At 35.5% G+C, this 21,757-nt stretch overlaps 1 protein-coding gene across 1 annotated transcript; it reads left to right on the plus strand.

Annotated features, from left to right (window-relative positions):
* Positions 1 to 13,748: 13,748 nt before the first annotated feature.
* LOC130054884 (carbonyl reductase [NADPH] 1-like) lies at positions 13,749 to 16,398 on the plus strand. Its single transcript, XM_056165943.1, has 2 exons — positions 13,749 to 13,798; positions 15,489 to 16,398. The coding sequence occupies exons 1-2, from the start codon at positions 13,778 to 13,780 to the stop codon at positions 16,296 to 16,298; spliced, it is 831 nt and encodes a 276-aa protein (XP_056021918.1). The 5' UTR covers positions 13,749 to 13,777; the 3' UTR covers positions 16,299 to 16,398.
* The last annotated feature ends 5,359 nt before the right edge of the window (positions 16,399 to 21,757 follow it).

Consider the following 21,757-nt stretch of genomic DNA (forward strand, 5'->3'; position numbering starts at 1 on the left):
GATTTGGTGTCAGTGTATGCGTATGTATGAGGTGCTTGCAATAATGTATTTGCAGGATTTGTTTCGTCAGAGGAGACCCTAACCCAGTACCTTAGAGAAAGCTGGAGTCTGCGTAGGTTAAGTGGTAGTTCTCCCGATTCCAGTAGGACTGTGCTTTTTCTGCGTTGTGGTGAGTTCTAAGTGCAATTCGGAGTACCAACGGTTGGATCCTGTCCAGACTCTGAAGATAGGTCTTGCAAATGAGTTGTAAGCCTGGCAGCCGTAGTCAAGTGTAGATCTAAGAAGAGATCTGTAGAGCATTAGAAGAGTTTATTTGTCAGCACCGAATTTTGTGCCCGAAACAGAACGTATAAGGTTTAGTATTTTGCAGTATTTAATTTTGAGTTTTTCGACTGAGCTTTGAATGTCATATGTTCGTCAAAAGTGGCTCCCATAAAGGTTACTTGTGATTCTACCTTGATGGGTTGATTTCTTAGGTAGAGTTTTAGCTGGGATTTGTAGTTAGTGTGCGTTGGGTTAGTTTTGCCAAATAAGATTGCGACAGTTTTTGGTTGCGATAGCTTGAAACCCCACTGCATGGACCAGTTTGAAATTATGTCCAGAGTGCTTTGCAACCTAATGTGGATGATTTTAATAGTTGTGACTTGTGTTGTGAATTTTCGTGTCATCTGCAAACTGGGAAAGATCAGCCACTCGGTACGGTTGTTTTTGGTGTTGCATTGTGGATGATAAGTCATTGATAATGAGATTGAAAAGTGTAGGACTGATAACAGAACCATGTGGTGTACCATTGTCCAAGGTGTGCGGATCTGAATTGGACTGATTTACAGTTACCTGTATTTTCCTGTCTTTGAGGAAAGACCTGATGAAGCAGAGTATGTTGCCAGTGATGTGGAACTGATGATGAAACTTGTACATCATTCCATCATGCCAGACAAGATCGAAAGCTTTGGAGATGTCGATGAAGACCGCTCCTGAGTATTGACTGTTTGTCATTCCAATCAGATCAGTACAACATCAATAATTTATACCCAATCAGATCAGTACAAAATCAATAATTTATACCCAATCAGATCAGTACAAAATCAATAATTTATGCCCAATCAAATCAGCACAAAATCAATAATTTATACCCAATCAGATCAGTACAAAATCAATAATTTATACCCAATCAGATCAGTACAAAATCAATAATTACACGACCAATCAGATCAGCACAAAATCAATAGTTTATATTTTAGAAAATCCTGCTTGTCTGAGTGGTTGAAGTTTTATTTTCTTACAATGTCGAGCATCTCAAAGACAACGTTTGACGTTTTGGGAGAACCCTCGTATCATGTACCTCAAAATTGACGTCAAAGTGGAGGATGTCGTCAGTTCAATATAGGATGTTGCAGGTGCTATTGAAGATATAAAAAAAAAAATGATGATGACCCTTTTTATAAATTGAACATTCTCAAATACCATATTTTGTATTTTGGTGAATTGTTTTTGACAAGGCAGATTTTGTATTTTGGTGAATTGTTTTTTGACAGGGCAGATTTTGTATTCTAGTGAATTGTTTTGACAGGGCAGAGTTTGTATATTGAAGAATTGTTTTGACAGGGCAGATTTTGTATTTTGGTGAATTGTTTTGACAGGACAGATTTTGTATTTTGGTGAATTATTTTGACAGGGCAGATTTTGTATTCTAGTGAATTGTTTTGACAGGGCAGAGTTTGTATATTGAAGAATTGTTTTGACAGGGCAGATTTTGTATTTTGGTGAATTATTTTGACAGGGCAGATTTTGTATTTTGGTGAATTATTTTGACAGGGCAGATTTTGAACAAACGCGTATCTCGTTATCTACACTGAATTGAATAGTTTTGCATACAATAAATACAGTACTTCAAAGTTATTTGTATACTCCAAAGTTAAAAGTTGCCGGCCAAATCGAGCATAGTGTTAGGAATTTCAGAGCACATTCTGATATGAAAATGACTCTTTGTCGTCTAAATGAACCCGATATATGATTATACATGTATTTAAATCCAATTACATATATCTAGTAGCTGTCTCTCAGTAGTTAGAGTCTCTTCATTGAAGTATATGTACTAGCATCTAACTTTTCTCACTTTAAGTACCTGCAGGCCTGTTCACAAAACTTTCCTAAGATATTTCTTAAAATATAACTTAGGAAAAAAGTTAGAAATATCCTAAGATCAACTTAGGACACGTCTTAGGATGTTTCTCGACGATATCTTATGAATATCTTAAGGTCGTTCCACCCTCGTGTGACTTATCAATAATAATGGTTGAAAGTGGAAAAACTGTGTTAATTTCCACTCAATATGATTTAATTTAATTAATAAAAAAAGAAAATGTTATGTTACCACCTTTTTTTAAGATGTCAAACATACAAAAACAGGTCAACATCAGAAAATCACACATTCTAGTAAAACAGAATAATAAAAGTACATAAAAACTTGTTAAAATGACAAATTTTAAATGTTAACAATTTAGAAAAACTGCATATCTATAAATATGTATGAATTAATTGAGGATATTTAGGAAAACATTGATTAGTAGACATTAGTAGAAGAAATACCAACATAGGAGTTATTGTCCTTGGCAACATTTTTTTTAAATTATAAATGATTGATTATCTTTGGAAAATATAAAAAATTTTACTATCAATAGTTTAGCAGATTTTTTTTTTTATTTTATCCAGTTAAAAAATTCTTCTGAAAGATATATTTCTATGCAAGGTGAAGATAACGAACAGTGATCAATCTCATAACTCCTACAAGCAATACAAAATAGATAGTTGGGCAAACACGGACCCCTGGACACACCAGAGGTGGGATAAGGTGCCTAGGAGGAGTAAGCATCCCTTGTTGACCGGTCACACCCGCTGTGAGCCCCATATCCTGATCAGGTAAACGGAGTTATCCGCAGTCAAAATCAGTGTGCCAAGAACGGCTTAACAAACGGTATGAAACACGTCAGACAGCATTTTACCCAATGCGAGGTTGTATTGACGAACTAGATCGTTATAACGACCATAGAATTTGCGAAATGCTGACTTCAATTGAGACTGTTGAAATCCCTGTACCATCAACTTGTTTGTCAGTAGCTTACCTCGATTTAAAAACTGACTATACCCAGAACAAGCTCTTGCATATCGAATCAGTTGAGATATATAAACACCATATGCAGGTGATAATGGAATATTGCTACATAAATGTGGGAAGTTGACGATGGAGAAGCTGAAATCATCCCGTTTGTCATACAGTTGAGTTGTCAGTTTGCCGTTAATGTCTACTTTCAATAAAATATCTAAGTATGAAGCAGAAGTGGACGACTCTGTGGTGTCCTTTATTTCGAGCTCACAGGGATATATCAAATCGACATATGAATGAAAGCTATCATTGTTAATAGACAAAACGTCATCGATATATCTAAAAGTCGAATTGAAGGTCACAGCGAGAGATTTTTTCTTCTCACGTAGAAGTTTTTGAATAAATTCTGCTTCATATGAATATAAAAACAGGTCAGATAACAAAGGAGCACAATTCCTACCCATGGGAATTCCAACAGACTGTTGGAAGACCTGATCACCAAAGACCACGAAGATATTGTCAATGAGGAACTCTAGCATATTTTTTATTTCAACTTCAAAGTACTTGTGCGTGGAATCACAGTGGTGTTTAACAAAGTAAGTTTTTGAATGACTGATCACTAGATATGAATATTTCCGTTTTCCGTTTTTGTTGAAAAAGCAACTGTCTGTGATGTCAAAAAGTCTAGTCTTTAATTTATCGTGAGGAATGGTCGTGTATAGTGTTGAAAAGTCATAGGTTTTAATGCTATTGATTTGGGGGAAATTCTGTGATTTCAAGTTTACTAAAAGTTCTTTAGAATTTTTTAGAATCCACATTTGATTAACACCACTTCTATCGTATACAAAGTTTAATTTAATAAAGCTTTTTGTAAAAACCTATGACATCACACGAGGATCGATCTATCTTAAGCTAGGACACATATGCACACGAAATATTGGGGCTCCATCTGGTAATCTTACACTAAAGCCCCTTTATGTTGTCAGTGCCTGCATCAAAGCAATACAAAAACAAAATCAAATGGATTTTAAAACGGAGAAAAAGCATTAAACATTGATTACACTCTGCTTTTTATCTTCTACTAAAAGCAGACAAGTACATTGTCACAAAGTGCATATAAATGCATTACACCCTGTGGTGCAATATATAATGAAGAAAATGAGAGTTTAAGTTTTAATTTGTTTTGGTCATAAGTGATTAAATGCTATGCATGGATCTAGTTAGTGAATTTCACAAAATAGCTGTCCTTTGATCAGTGAATATTGAGAGAATTATATTTCGTGGGAAGGAATTTCATTTCATGGGAACTGATTTTATTTCGTGGGAACGAATTTATTTTCGTGGGAACTGATTTCATTTCATGGGAACGAGTATTTTTTTATGAGAACAAATCCTAAACCAGCCACCGTAGAATTCAGTATCTAAACTGAAATGAAAGAAATTCCGAAGTGTTTCATTGAGTTCCAACGTGAGAATTCGGGTTAAAATATGTCCTTAGTACCCCTTGTTTGTCGTAATAGGTGTACTTGGCGTCGGTGGCCTAGTGGTTAGGCTGTCAGACTCTTGACCAAAAGGTCCTGGCCGCGGCAGGGGCGACGTTGTGTCCTTGGGGAAAGGCACTTTACATGAATTTCCTCACTTCACCCAAGTGTAAAAGGGGTACCTGGCTACAGACAGTGAAATATATTGTTAGAATGTTAGTGTTCTAGTGCCTTAACGGCAGTTTGCACTGTATGATTCCCAGGAAGCTGAGAAAGTTCTCGATGGATATAAGGTCTGCCGGAGTAATAATGTATTGTAAAGCGCTTTGAGCACTATGGAAAAGGCGCTATATAAAATCAATCATTATTATTATTATTATTAGGCGACTAAATGGGGCGTTCCTTCGGATGAGACCTCAAAAACCGAGGCTCCGTGTCACAGAAGGTGTGGGGCGATAAAGATCCTTCCCTGCTCAAGGGCCATAAGCGCCGAGCATAGGCCTAAATTTTGCAGCCCTTCACCGGCAATGGTGGTTTCTCCATATGAGTGAAAAATTCTCGAGCGGGATGTTAAACAATATACAATGTACAACCAATTAAGACGCTCAATGAAAAATGCCGCATTTCATGTACAGAAGTTCGGCTGGGCAAGAAGGCAAACGTAGGATAATCCAAAGAGTGAAGATTCACTTCAGTGCACGATTCACGTATATCATGTACATATACATTGTACGCCTACAGTATTGGGGTACTGTGATATTCTAAGTTGAATTCTCTAGTTCTATTAATACAGTTACATGTAGAAATAAAAATAGTACTAGTATAAACTAGAATGACTGCTCGGTGCACATTGTCCTCTGGACTCGGTGATCATTGTCCCTCGGGTAACGATATCATCGAACTCATCATATAAATACAAACAATTGTGTAATATCATAGACTATGATGATGAGTTTAGTAGATGTATGAATACTTGTAGGAATTTTATAAAACAAAATGTTCTCAAGAACCAAACAGATGCAATCCTATTGTGAGATTTGATATACAAAACCGTGTGTGGTGTGGAATGAAGTTTAATCTTTTTAATCAAGGAATTACGATACAGATTTGCAGTTTTATATTGGAGAATATGAATCAGAAATCACAAGGGTATGTAAGCATGTATCATCAATCATCATGTTGGGTAGATCAGTTTGACTCCTCACGGGCCATGGCAAGGTCTGGAATATAAAAGTTTTCAATAGGAATATACGGAAATATTCTTTCGTTATCTTCACCTTTCTTTGAAAGAAATCTTTAAGAACCGTACGTGCACTTTCGTAAAGTTTGCATCGAATGCTGTATATGAATTGTTAAAACTATGGTATCCTGATAAATGTTGTTGATGCTACATGTATCTATCGACCTCTTCTCCAAGGTCACTTTTTACAGACTATCGGTATTCTTTGATGTTTGAAGATCGATGGTTTTTAAGTTCAACAGGATCTGTAACCGATGGTTTTATTCCCCTTGTATATTGCTTTGTATGATTTATGCATGATCTATAGGTCTGTGTAGCCCGGTCCCCTAGGGACTTTGTGGCAGACAGACAATTCAGAGATGAAATTATAATGCATAAACGCTGATCGTCTGCATGTAGTATACATTATATAGACTTTGTTAAGATACGCATAAGTACACCTGTACTTATACTTTTTGGAGGATCCGGTGTTGTAGCATAGACTCTCCCCCCGGAAAAACGGGCCCGGGATAGATCTTCCCCCATAGGGGGAAAAAGCGCCCCAGCATATAATTTCCCCTATGTACAAAGTCAGTATAGAATTTCCCCCTGGGCGGAAAAACCGCCCTGGTATAGAATTTTCCCCCTTCTGTTTCCGGATTTCATCGACCGGAATCTTTTTCTTCTCATGTAGTAGCTTTTGAATAAATATAGAGTAAAGCAAACCCATGCAATTGAAGATAATAATCAATGAAATTTGTTATCATTGCTATAAAGAGGTACAATGTACATGTTATCAAAATAAAAAGTTACAAAAAGAAACAAATATGTGCTGTTAAATTGTTATAGTTTAATGAAATAGATATGCGCTCATTGATATTACGATATTCATAAAATAAAGGATTTTTTTTTTTTTTGAGATGTTGAAGTTGGGTTAACACGCTGAAAACTTTGAATTGCGTATAGTAAACACAATATGCTTCCCAAAAGACTTAACGATGGTCAATATCATAAAGGTTTTCGTAAAAAGTCGACTAAAAGATTAAAATATCTAAAAAGTAAATTAGATGCACTGTATAAATAAAAGTTACCGTTTATTTAAATTCGAAATTTTAAATTAGAAAGGAATTTAACTTCTTCCCAACTTCACTATACAGCAAAGACTTGAGATGTATGAATGAATTTTGATATACCATTACACGATTTGAATAATTTCCTTTTTAAAAACAACAAACATAAGATGATGATTGTGATACATAAGACAATGCTCAAAATTGAAAAACAAAAATAAGAAGAATTCCTGGGTCTAGATAAGCAAGAGAATTCTAGTAACAGAACTGGAAATGCATACATAGCTAAAATGTAAGAAGGGGAGAAAAGCGTACTGTCATTTAGGGGGAAATTCTATACTGGGGCGGTTTTTCCTAGGGGGAAAACTGGGCCCGGGTTAATTCTTCCTGGAGGGAAATTCTATGTCAGGCCCATCTTTCCGGGGGAATGTCTATCCCGGGCCCGTTTTTCCGGGGGGGAAAGTCTATGCGGGGGGAAATGTTATGCTAGAACACCGGTTTTTGTAACTGATTGCGTATGATAGCAATTTGAGAAATTACATGTGTAGATATGGTCAACATTATATTGTCCTAATTACTGATTTATGCCTATGCTTATCTTCACATTTATAAACTTATATATATATATATATATATATATATATATATATATATATATATATATTCAAAGCTGTAGATTCCAATAAAATCCGATGCCTTGAACAGTTCAAGTATGAAATTATATGAAGCACTAAAATGACTACCGACACAAATGGTTTGATCGTCAGATTTTTGGGACATCCTGCTCCATCCACCGAACAAACGAAAATGTTTCACATATAAAGATTAACGATGTACAAAGAAGCTAGTTCTAAATCTATAAACCTATTTACACTGTAAATCACACGTTTATTGTTTTTGGCATGCTATATCTTTTCTAGGGAGCGAATTAAGACACGCCCTATTCGTCACGTGGGCTGATCCACGATGCATGAAGTGATAAATTATGTAATGAGTGACGTAATTATTCTCCAGTAGAACAAGTTAATTAACGTTGGTAATTAGTGCTAAAATAAAACTAGTGTCGATGAGATTGGTTTTTAAGCAGTTGCATAGAGTGAAAAAGACAAAAGAAAGTAAACAAAATAGTCCAACTCCTGACACAAAGGATTAGCAGCCCAGAAAGTCTAATATGCATCAGGCATACCCGCACTGATCATGTTATTGGGCAGATGGATATACAATCATTAAAAAACCCACCAAAATTTAAAACTAAAACTGAACTGATCAACGAGTTTTGGTTCGAGTTGTGGCCTTAGTCAGCTAATGAACTTTTCTACCATGAAGGGCACATGCAAAGCGTTGGAAAATTAAACTGACACACATTCCTGTAAACACAGACTCTAGACGCTTTAAATATATATACATTATATTCAGTGAATACATGTGGTTTGTTTACAGGAAGACAATTATTGTTTTGTATATATCTAAAATGTCGACAACCTGTACCTATAATCTAGTATGTAATCTAAGAAATTAACATGCAAAAGTAGGAAACAGGGTTTTAAGCTAGAAATAAAATAGAAAATACGGATAAAGTGTTGTGGGCATGATGAACGAGTAGATGGAGCGGGTATATTTTGCCGATAATTGTTTAATTTGATTAATAAATTCAAAAGGGATTAAATGTTTTGATTATCATATCATTTTGGCGATCGAAGTTTGAAATCCCTGAATTAGCACAAAATAGGATCAATCAATATTCTGCTAAAAAGATAAGTGCATGATAAAATTTTAGTGATATATTGAGACGGACATTTGCCTCAAGAAGGTAAAGGTTACCACGACTCCGTAACCCCAACAATCAAGATGACCTTTACAAAGATTTGCCACTGAGACAAATTAGACCTCGAAAGTTCTTACATGTACATACATTTCACTACACCTGTATAGAGCACGAGTCATTTGCTGCATAATCCAAGATTGCACTTAGTATTGATGGACACTTTGTGACTTGCAGGTTGTGGTCGCTTCTTACATCTGCACCTCTGTATACTCTTGGATTTTGCGTTAAAGGCTATGTGGTCTATCTGGTTTTCGTGTTCCCCATTTGGTGATGTCCAGTTCTGCAAATGTATATCGTACAAAGTTCAACGAGCACACAACACATCCAAACAATATGAAACGTCTAAGCTCAAAGTTCCACAGATGAAAGAGAAATTTAGCATCGAACTGAAGAATGGCTTCAGTATCAGAATTCAATGACATATGAAACAACTTCAAAACAGCATTCATAGAAACAGCATACAACATCCTAGGGCCAAAGAAAAAGAAGAACCAAGAATGGATCAGTGCCGAGAGCTAGAATGATGACGAAAGATGAGAGAATGAAGAATAAAGCCAAACAACAACACGGTAATGAGGAAGGACAAACGGAGCTGGCTTGACAAATTAGCAAGCAATACAGAAACAGCAGCAAACAACGGAAGAGAGTCTACGACATTACAAAGACCATCTGTAAGAAAACTGCTAACTAAAGTAGGAGCAAGGTAGAGGGAACACTTCTGTCCTTAACAGACCGGATCCATCAGAATCAGCGGATATGGAGACCCGAAATGTGGAATTTCTTACTATGGATAACTGTCCATCACCCAAAGAGGGAATCAGAAGTCATTAAAGATTTAAAGAATCGAAAAGCCCAAGGAGTTGACAACATCACCACCAAACTCCTCCGGACATACACAAAAACATCAGCAACACAAATTCGGGAACTGATATGTACGAAAGCCCATTGACCTCAATGATTATTATTTGTACAATTTCAGAGATTTAGTGGTTAATAGTTCTTTGAAATTCTGTGACATTTTAAGGCTTGATTTCAATGGACGAAACTTTATACCCCCGTATTAAAAACTGTTGTTAGCTAAGCATCACTGGTATTAATCAATTATAAATATGAATTCTACTTTGCATTCAATAAAACGTTATTAGCATATATGCCAAACATTCTGAAACGTGTGTGTATAAAATGTAGGCGTGTTAGCATGTGCATATAGTTCTTTACGTTAAGATTACTTAAAAATGTATAAACGTCAGTCCTCGTTCATTGTACTAATCAAGGGTTTCTATTTTACATAACTATATTTATATAGAATCTTCGCGTTATAACGCGAAAGTTACGCGTTAATTCACGAAAGTTTCGCGTTAATTCGCGAAAGTTACGCGTTATAATGCAAGAGATACGCGTTTATTTGCGAAAGTTTCGCGTTGTAACGCGAAAAAAAATCCAGCTACGAAAATCAGCTCAATGGGCTTTCGTAGATACTAAGTACTTCGTTACTAGCTTGACAATACGGATGTATATTTAATTGCTGTTATAAAATTTAGAAATTCATTTCAAAATTAAGGATTATCTCCCTCATGCATAGCTCTTATCCTTGGACGAATTTGGCTCCACTTTTTTGGCACGCTGTTTTTGGCTATATTTAGCTTTAAATTTTCATAGTTATTTCGGATTTCAAACATTTCGGTTGAGCATCACTGAAGAGACATTATTTGTCGAAATGCGCATCTGGTGCATCAAAATTGGTACCATATAAGTTTTACAATATGAAAGATGTGGAATGAAAAGACAATTTCTCAGAAAAAAATATAAAATATAACAATAACATGTATTAAAATTCGTTACATTATTAAGCAATTAGGTGATGCAAAAACTGAAAGATATGTACAGTTAAACAAACTATGAATGACCTAACTTGAGACATTATCAAAGGGGCAACAACCACCACCGATCGAAACCATACGGAGGGTTTAGATCCGCCCATCCAATTCCATCACAATATTGATATCATTCGATGAAAATAACGTGTAGTGCCTGAGTTATATCACACAAGTATTTCATAGAAAGTACTCAATGTAGTTCTTCAGCATCAACTTTATATGGCAGTATGTAACGTCGTGTGATTTGCATAAAGCTAGTCAAGTGATTTTATAATACTCCCAATCAAACACAGAATGACATTTACACTGTACATTTAACCCATTGCTTTGTCAATAATAAACCACGGTGATCAGAAGTGACCTTTCTATTTGAAGTAAAGCTCGACTACCCACCAAAATTAAAAGTCTGCGTCCTAAATCTTTACACGACCCTTTCATTGTTAGTACAAGTTTCACCAATCATTCCGCTATCCACCTTGTAATAAGTATCATGTCGAAGAGGGTAGCCGTGGTGAGTTACAATATATTGCTAAATAATTGGAAATAATACATATCATTATTAAGATTTGCAAATCCTTAGTCTTACTTTTTACAGTTTCTTTGCAACGATTTTGATATTCCATGTGCTGCAGGGTTTTCTGACGTTTTCGTAGTGTTTTTAACATTTGAGATGAAATGATGGAAAATCCATACAGTACATGTATGAAAAATCGTTAAAAATTCCTCAAAATGTAAGATTAATTTCATTACAATTTGCAATAATTTCAGAATAGAAATTCCAAACGTAAACAAGCAGAAAGTGTTAAATTGTATGATGTAGACAAGTAAACACACTTTCAGTACTTGGAGATAATGTCAGGTTTTTTTCGATTGAAATCCTTATAAGATTATATTTTATATTGACTGCATTAATTGGTCGATATTGCATAACGCATCAAGAGCAACCATGGATTAAGTAATATGTAGATATCAAGGTTGTATGTACATGTATTGTAGGGGTAAATAAACCTGATCCCACCTCTGGTGTTTTCAAGAGTCCGTGTTTGCCGGCTTCTCAATTTTGTAATCTTTTGGGGAATTATGAGATTGGTCACTTTCGTTATCTTCACTTTTGGATTAACACATTTAGACCAGTGAGGTGATACATTATTTCATCTTTTAAAATTCAAACTGGTATACTGAACTTCGATCGCTTGCTCTAGTAGATTTATTATCATATAGGGGGTCAGCTGCTGCTGTGCATACACATACGTTACTACGGAATTTATCAATGATATCTATGAACTTTTATACGACAGTTTTTAAAGTCCTCTGATTGTTATTCTACTCACCAATTGCTGTTCAAATCGTGCACATCTAGACAAATATTTACATTTAGCGATATCTAGTTACTGGTAATGGTGATCCACCAGAGCTATTTGCAAAGTGCATTAGAGCATTGTCGCAGAACACACTGCCATGCTACACTGTAACACAACTTTTATTTTACGACGTGCTATTGCATTTTCGTAATGAGTACTTTCGGGATAACATACTTCTTAGCATATCTTTATAACAACTAAGTTGGATAAAAAAAAGTCATGTTTGGATGATAGGTGAAGATAACGAACAGTGGTCAATCTAATAACTCCCATAAGAAATACAAAATAAAGAGTTGGGCAAACACGGACCTCTGGAAATACCAGAGGTGGGGTCAGGTGCTTAGGAGGAGTACGCATCCCTTACCGACCAGTCACACCCACCGTGAGCCCGATAAGTTAAGTCGTACGTTGGTTTTGTATTGGATTTGAATGAATCGCTGTTCAGGAATACAAAACTTACGTGCAAGAATCCGGAACAATATAATAATGATATGATTTGAAAACTCAATATCGAAAGGACGTTAGATGGATTGTGTTTGAATTTCTGTTTTAAAAGACAGAAATACGTGAGAAGTTTCACTAATGGTAAGATTCCGTTATTTCTATAATCCCCATAATACAAACAAGCTCAATATTTTTCCTTTGAAGATGAATCAATTCAAATTTTAAAGTCTTTTAAAAATTGCGAAATACTTGTAAAGATCATTATCTTTAAGAAGGAATAAGACAGCAGGAAAAAAAGATGGAAAGTGGAATATAAGTAAAATGATACTTTTAAAATTTCAATTTTGTCTTATTTGTGAGAAAATGTAGTTTCATGTAGAAAGTAATCCGAAGAAGAAAAACTCTAATAAATTTGAACTCATGAACTACAGATCAACAACCTCCTGAACTACCAATATATGCAATTAGATTTAAAATGAATATACATGTACATGCATTACTGATATCTATATTTTCCTTCAAGTTTCAAAAGGAAGTCAGCCATTACAATGAAGTAGTATTCCTCCTTAATCATAATGTCCGTACTGGAGTACCGTATTACATGATCAAGGTAAAAGTAGGTAACATGTCCTAAATCTTTACCCGACGCTTACCTCGGTATCGGTAACTGAACTATAGATTAGTCTTTGCTGCAAGTATCATGTCGAGGAAGGTAGCCGTGGCCAGTCACAAAAAAATCTATTCCTAAATATGTGAAAACTTGTATCTCACGTTTTGAATGCGGTCATCGAAAACTCCTGTTTTATAAAAGTCTACGTTATCCAGCTACTTAAAAAAAACTTGGTTATAATATTTCAGGGTATTTTTATCTTCTTTCAGCTTCTTAATGATTTAGAAATCCGTGTTTTGGAACAATTTGTACAATATATGAAATATCAACAACGATCGCTAAAACTACTTAAAGTTGTCAAAAGATTTGAACAACGGTCTATTGTAAAGTCTAACCTTAAGATGGAAAATTATCTCATAATTTTCATACGTAAGCAAACTTTCATTGTATATATATACAATGCCATGTTCAACGGAAATTCAAATAGGGTTACTCTAGATCTATATGGTTGGTAATAAAAACTATGGAAAATCTTCAACTGACACACTAGTTAATTGCTTGCCGATTCCTCATTGTTAAATTCTTCATGGCTGAATTCGAATTGCAAAATATCAAATGATAAATGATGATTGCAAAATTGTATTTCCTACTTGTTACACAATGCCCGTACTAGAGTACCGTAGTACATGATCAAGGTAAAAGTAGGTAACATGTCCTAAATCTTTACACGACGCTTACCTCGGTATCGGTAACTGTGAAGTATAGATTAGTCTTTGTTGCAAGTATTATGTCGAAGAAAGTAGCCGTGGTAAGTTAAAAAAAACGTGAATTACTAAAAACAAATATATGTTATGTCTCACATTTTTAATGCGGTGATCGAAATCTTTTATAAAATCCTACGTTATTCAACTATTCAAAAAATGGTTATGATATATCAGGGTTTTCTTATCTTCCAGCTTTTTTAAAGATTTGGAAATCCGTATGCAAGGAAAATGTATGTAATATATAAAATATCAATATCGATCGCTATAACTTCTTAAAGTTGACAAAAGATTTTAACAACGATCTGTTCTCAAATTTACAAATATAACCTTAAGCTGTATAATCATCTCATAATTTTCAGAAGTAAGCAAACTTTCAGTGTTCATATGGATTACCATATTCGACTGGGGTTACTCTAGATTTACATGGTTGGTAATAAAAACTATGGAAAATCTTCAAGTGACCAATTGTAAACAGCTTGGTGTTTCTTTATTGCTAAATTCCTCATTGCTAAATTCGAATTGCAAAATCTCAAATCATAAATGATGATTGCGAAATTGCATTTCTTAATTGTTAACATTAGTTAATTAGTTAACATACGTATTAACGTATGGATTGGAAATTATTATCTGTTAATTTGAAATCGTTTTATACACAAATGGGCTTTTTAAATGGCTTCCATAGTTGACACTAAATATGTACGACCACATACATCATTTATACTTGATTGGTAACGTTTAACAGACAGAAGGAGAATTTGCAAAAGTCCGCATCTCGATGTTAATCTAGTGATAATTTGTACCCCAGTGACAAATCAATGTCGCTAAAATCTTGAATTTGTAAATGATGTACGAAATCAGAATTTTACGTGTAAAAAGTAACACGTCGGAGAACCGGATCAAAGATTTGGATTCTACCACGGTTATTGCAAAGATGAAAGGAATTCTGCGGTCATTATTCTACGATATATCGTCATACGTATTATATGATTATGAGAACATTTATACAAATCGCGCTTGCACTTCGAGTTTTGCTAAGGCAACAATAAAGTTCATGACTGAGAATTCAATTTTAGTAATCTGAATGAGCATTATACATGTACCAACTGTAATTTAGAAAATTAGCAATCCCCTAAAGCAACTAGCAATAAGCAAACGGCATTTGAAAGAGAGCATTTAACAATTTCAATAAGTTCACATCACCTTAATGTATTCGAACTTCTTAACATGTCATGCCATGGGAATGTTAAAAATGGTAAGATATGCATAATACTAACTTATTTTCCATTAGACAAACTAATGACTTTACAAATAGACTTTCCCGACAGATAGAAATTGACAGATATAACAACTCACATCTACTAACAAATAAGTACAAAATTAACCAAAATTATTTCGTATAAAGAAAAAAAAGTATCATAATATCAACATTGGAATAATGGGATAATTTTTATATCAGCGAAAGCCATTTATGCAGAAAATACCCTGTTATTGTTTATAGGTCTCCCAAATAGTAGTACAAACAACCTCAGCAAATAGTAGTACAAACAACCTCAACAAATAGTAGTGCAAACAACCTCAGCACATTTTGTATACATTGTAAAATATTTGTTCTTATCATCAAAGTGTAAGGTCTGAGCTCTTACTGGAAAATGTATTGCAGTCAAAAAGCATACGTATGACACGACAACGTTTCTTAAATATGTATAATACCTTTACTTTCACTAACTTTTCCAGGTGACCGGATCCAATAAGGGGATAGGTTACGCCATTGTCCGAGGACTGTGTAAACAGTTTGACGGCGATGTGTACCTCACTGCTAGGAAGGAGGAGTTGGGTCAAGAGGCCATCAAGAGCTTAAACTCGGAAGGACTATCTCCAAAGTTCCACCAGCTTGACATCACCGACCAAGCTAGCATTGATCGTCTCAGAGATTTTCTGAAGAGCAATTATGGAGGTTTGGACATACTCGTGAACAATGCTGGAATGGCTTACAAACAAGCATCAACGGCTCCATTTGCAGAACAAGCTGAGGTTACGAACAACACGAATTACTTTGGAACTCTTGCTGTTTGCGAAGCTATGTTCCCTCTTCTCAGACCGCATGCAAGGGTTGTCAACGTGTCAAGTATCTTCAGTACCTTTACAATTAAGAAATGTAGCAATGAGGTCAAAGAAAAATTCCTTAACAAGAAACTAACGACTAAGGAATTGTCAGGTTTGATGAACGATTTTATCCAGGCAGCAAAGAACGGAAACCATACGAGTAAAGGGTATCCAGATAGCGCTTATGGTATGTCAAAGGTGGGTGTGTCAGCCTTGTCTGAAATTCAGCACCGCCAGCTTTCAGCGGACCCAAGAGAAGATGTTATCGTTAATGCCTGCTGTCCAGGTTTCGTCGACACGGATATGTCATCACACAAAGGTCGTAAGACTATTGACCAAGGAGCTGACACGCCCGTCTATTTGGCATTACTTCCGCCAGGAAGCAAGAGTCCAGCGGGAAATTTCGTGTCAGAAAGGGAGATTAAGAACTGGAGTGAATAGTTTTCCCTCTTAATTACAATGATGACTATTAAATCATGCATTGAATTCAGCAAATGATATTGTTAATAAATCTTCAAAGATTCAAAAGATGAATATGAAATAAATTTCAAAAGTGTGTTCCTCAATCAATGAACAAGAGAAGATAACAAGCCTAGAACAATCTCAAAACGACAAGCAATGGGTACTGAGGACCTATTCTAACCCGGATCACCTTTCTCTCTCTCTCTCTCTCTCTCTCTCTCTCTCTCTCTCTCTCTCTCTCTCTCTCTCTCTCTCTCCATGTATATATAAATATTGAAAATCAGAATGACACATTCCATAAAAAAAAACAATCATTTACTGTTAGAGCTTTCTCCATGTCTACATGGTTCATCAGGCAGTTCAAATGTATACAAAAATTGTTTAGCAACGTCTTTGACGTTTTATGACGTTAATTAAACGAGTCCTTTATGATGTCATAATAACGTTAACCGGTGTTATATATATATATATATATATATATATATATATATATATATATAAAGTGTGGGGTGGATGACAACTAGATTGCATAAGGTATAAATGAGAGTCAGTGGGTTTAGTGTGGAGATTAAACTCAATTTCCCCGTAACTGAATGTGGCTGTGGTATCCCAAAAAAAGTGTTATTTGAGGTAGAAATTTCCACAGTAGACTTGATAGAATTATGGAAAGAGTTTGCCATCTCGATAAAATCGTCCAGGCTTTCACGACCGTCAACCCACTTCATCTCATTGTCATCTATAAAACGTAGCCAACTAAGGGGTTTAACTGGTGAATAATGTAGAAATCTAAGTTCCAGTCTCCCCATAAAGATGTTGGCATACGATGGTGCCATTTTTGTTCCCATAGCTGTGCCACTTATTTGCAGGTCGTTTTCACCATTGAACATGAAATTATTGAACTTGAGGACATGTTCAAGAAGCTGAATGGGTGATTCGGTTGAAAGACATTTAATTACCCTATTGTTCCAAACCTCTCTACATGCCTCGATACCCTCGTCATGTGAAATGTTAGTGTAAAGTGAAGTAACATCCATGGTCACAAGGAGGGTGTGGTCTGGCAGGCCCGATGAAGGTGATTTATTAAGGTAATCAGTGGTGTCCTCCAAGTATGACGGTAAATCTTCTACGTGCTGACGGAGATGTAAATCAATGAATTCAGAGATTTTCTCCATGGGATGTCCGATGGCGCTGACTATCGGACGGCCTGGCATGTCTTTTTTGTTGATTTTAGGCAGTAGATAGAATAGTCCTGGTCTACAGTTGTTAGGACAAAGCGCTCCCAAAACATTGTCACCGATCTCACCCTTGTTGTACATTTGCTGGAGGGTTTCGGTGATCTTGGTAGAGAACTCTTTGGTGGGGTCAGACTAATGATGAAACGATTGTCGATCGTTTTTGGCTCTTTGATTCCGATTATCGATTCCATTTTTTATAATCGATTGTCGCCCGAACACAAGCCCATTATAAACGTATTAAACGAATAAACTACGTAAATACCAATCAATACATTTGAAAAGGAAGAATGCTTTAGATATTTTCATCATCATCATGGATATTGAGATCAACTCAATAATTACGAAGTTGATAACTAATCAGAGATTCCTCTGACTCTTATCCCCGCTTTTATATTACGACATGTGCGGGGGAGAGTTAGAGCGGACTCCATAATGAAAAGACTTGTGGGAATTCGGCGACACCAGGAAGTGTCGCTGCTCTGCCTACCGTTTACATCTTTATTTCGCTGATCTAGATAGGATTCAGTAATCGGATGAGTATTCCTCAGATTATTCATGGCTACTTCAACGCCGATTGGAATTTTGTGTATCTGTGTGCTGACGTCATGCGCAAAGAACTCAAATGGTGACCAAAGTCAAAGTGATGCTTCATTTGTCAGTGTGAGAGCTTTTTACACGGCAATAGCATCAACTTAGTCATAGTTAACTTGTAGAATAACCATCCGATAACCGAATCCTTGCGTCTTGAATGGTAAATCCGCGAAATAAAGTTGTAAAAGGTAGGCAATGCAGCGACACTAGCTGGTGTCGCTGAATTCCCACTTTTCATTATAGAGTCCGCTCTGACTCTCTCCTGCACATTTCACGATATAAAAGTGAGGGTAAGAGTCGGAGGAATCTCGGATTAGTTGATAACTTGATATATATCATATCAAAATTAAGGATCATCTCCCTCATGCATAGCTCTTACCCTTAGACGAATTTGACTCCACTTTTTTGGCACGCTGTTTTTGTCTATAATAGCTCTAAAACTTCATTGTTATTTCGGATTTCAAACATTTCGGTTGAGCATCACTGAAGAGACATTATTTGTCGAAATGCGCATTTGGTGCATCAAAATTGGTACCGTATAAGTTTTACATCCCTACCCATGGAAACCAAAGTTGGACGTCTGAAAACTTTAAAGGCCAGCAATTGGGTATAAAAGCAGCCAATCGGTGAAAATTGTGGAATATATGAATTTTCTGGTCACATTCAGATTGCACTTATTTTGCAAAAATAAAGATTAAGCTGTTGTATTGAAATTTTAAAATGGGTATGCTTGTTCCCCTTATAACCGTGCATATATTGGCCATATCTATTTTAGATATAAATTCTCATGAAGTTTTAATTTTGACCTTAAAAATCTGAAGCAGGGCTAAATTTGTATTTCAAACTAGAGATTTGGCAGTCTGTGGGTGTGATTCTTTTGTTATTGTTTACACCGGATGTTGACTCACATATTGCACGAACATGCTTGTCTAGTTCTAGATAAGGGGGATTGTACCAAAGGAAACATGTAATCAAATCACTGTATAACGTGGAAAAAAAGTACTTACTCATATATCATTGTTAAATCCAGATTTTATTTTTAAATTATATATAATCACATTCCTTTAAAAAATTGGTTAACTTTGTAAAAATAACTCATTAGAACTGTTCAGTCTGATCGCTGTTTCAGAGTTTTGCAGGATTGCTGGTACCTTTTCTCGAATAATGTCAAGCATGATGTTTGTCTGATTAATCAACAATCTCCTAGGCCAGTTGTGTAACTCCCATTGTCTCTCACCAATGATGACAAATGTCCAATTGATCAACCATCACTCTAAAATTACTCTAAATCTGGACTCTTACGTGTGAACTTTACAATGTCAAAAGAGACAATCACAGATAGTAGGTCTCCAAATATTATAATAGACAAAGTGTTTCTTAATAATCTTTCAATGCACATGTCCTCCATTGCACAGCTACAATTTCCCCCCAAATTCTTCTCATAATTGAAAGGCACCAAGAGGAACATCATAAGTATTAGTATATCATATATACCAATATTTATGTATATTATCCAAAAAAAATACATATTTTAAAAGACATGCATTAAACAATGATGAATTCATTTTGTAGTTCCTAGGGTGAAGTTTTGTTTAAGTAAAAACATATCCTTTCAGTGCCTCACAGATTGAGCAGAGTGGTAGAAAAATGCGGGAAAACTTTAGTTTATTTTGATAAATCATGCCAGTCTCCCTGTTCAAAATAGTGTCTGCTACAGAGCACGTTCCCTCTTGCCATATATGCTTAATTGCTGTAGGGGTGTAAATTTTTCTTGGTTACTTCCGGCCTTTAAGGTTTCTTAAAACTAAATTAAAGCCAATCTGGATGTTATCGCTAGAAAAAAACACCCACACCATTTCATTCCTCGTAAATAAGCTAATAGATGTGTGTATGTTGCACATATCCATAAAACTAAAAGGAAATAATCACAAAATAATAAACATTTATTAACTACGTGTAAATACCGATTATATCGATCGATCTAGTTCTTCCGATTTTGACTGATTATCGATTATGAAATTTTCCCGATTATTCAACACTAGGTCAGACTGTAACTTTTAGATATACGTGTGTATATATATATATATATATATATATATATATATATATATATTAGCTTTGGGGATTCTAACAACACCTGGTCCTGATACAGTGTACCTTAAACAAAGTGGATAAATGGTCAAGTGCAAAATTATATGAAGCTCTAAAATAGAAAAAGACGATCCACACGAATGATTATTATATCATCAGATTTTTCGGTTTTTCAGACAACGTGTTACATGATTATTGTTGTTGACTCGCTATCAATATATTTTCTAGGAACACGCCCTATTCGTCCAATGGGTTGATTCACGATGCACAAAGCGATAAATTATGAAAGAGATACGTAATTATTCTGAAGTAGATGAGTTAATTAACGTTGGTAATTTGTGCTGAAATAAAACTCGTAGTTGGTGATATTGCTTAAAAATTGCATGCAATGAAAAATTCAAAGAAAAGTAGTCCAACTCATGAAACAAAGGATAAGTAGCCAAGAACGTCAAATAATCATCAGTCTTTAGCAGATGGATATAGAATCACTAAACATCCACCTTTAAAAAAGTGGATTGTGGTCTTAGTCAACTGATGAATTATTCTGCCATAAAGGGTGCATGGAAAGCGTTGGAAAATTTAACTCGCACACAATCTTGTGTATTTTATGACATTTTTATTGTGAATCTCACGTTAATTTTATACACAATGCTACCCTCAAATCACATGTACAGTGCGAACTGTTATTCAAGACGAATATAGACAATAAAGTGAGGGTGCCAATATAACGAATTCACCATTACGGACAATTAACCGAGCAATCAAAAGAAATTCAATGTCATTACGTTATTTGAACTCCATTCTGTATAACATTTAAATTATCTTGAGTTTAATTCCACAATTATTAATAATTAACCTGGCCACCGGAATACCTTGTCTAAACTGTCGCACTTCACCGCACAGATATCAAAGTACAGGTGTGATTACTGATGGATGTTAGGTAATTGGCATTATTATTGAGAGCAAACCTTATAAAATTTGACCATTTGTTTGTGAAAATCAGTGGTATGTGGCATTATGCGGGTTCGGCATTATAACAGGGATGTTAACATGGGAGGAAATCTGTTCTTTAGGATTTTCAGGCAATAAGCGGGGGTGGCATTACATGTATGACAGGGGATGCTTACTCCTCCTAGGCACCTGTTCCCATCTCTGGTGTGTCCAGGGGTCTGTGTTTGCCCAATTATCTATTTTGTATTGCTTATAGGAGTTATGAGATTGGTCACTGTTCGTTATATTCACCTTTCATGTGCATGTATAATTGGGGGCAATATATCGAGGGAGCACCGTATGTAAACAGCCCGAGTGCATCCAGATAAGTAGCCTCGGTTACCAACATCAAATAGTTCCCTTGCAAACAACGAGTTACCCCTACAAATTACTGAGAAGATTGTAATCAGGGCACAAACATTAAGAGAAAAATAATGGATAGTCGGAGAAATCAGGTATGGAAAGTACATATAAATCAATGATATAATACAGTGAAAATCCTCTAAACCGGCCATCTCTCGGGCTGAAAAA

This window comes from Ostrea edulis, chromosome 1 (assembly GCF_947568905.1).
Source record: "Ostrea edulis chromosome 1, xbOstEdul1.1, whole genome shotgun sequence".
NCBI classification, from domain to species: domain Eukaryota; kingdom Metazoa; phylum Mollusca; class Bivalvia; order Ostreida; family Ostreidae; genus Ostrea; species Ostrea edulis.

Bases quoted from the DNA above. Each gene is read 5' to 3' on its own strand.
- LOC130054884 (XM_056165943.1), top strand. From the start codon at position 13,778: ATGTCGAAGAAAGTAGCCGTG. The intron at 13,799-15,488 runs GTAAGTTAAAAA...TAACTTTTCCAG, and splicing joins TGTCGAAGAAAGTAGCCGTG to GTGACCGGATCCAATAAGGG.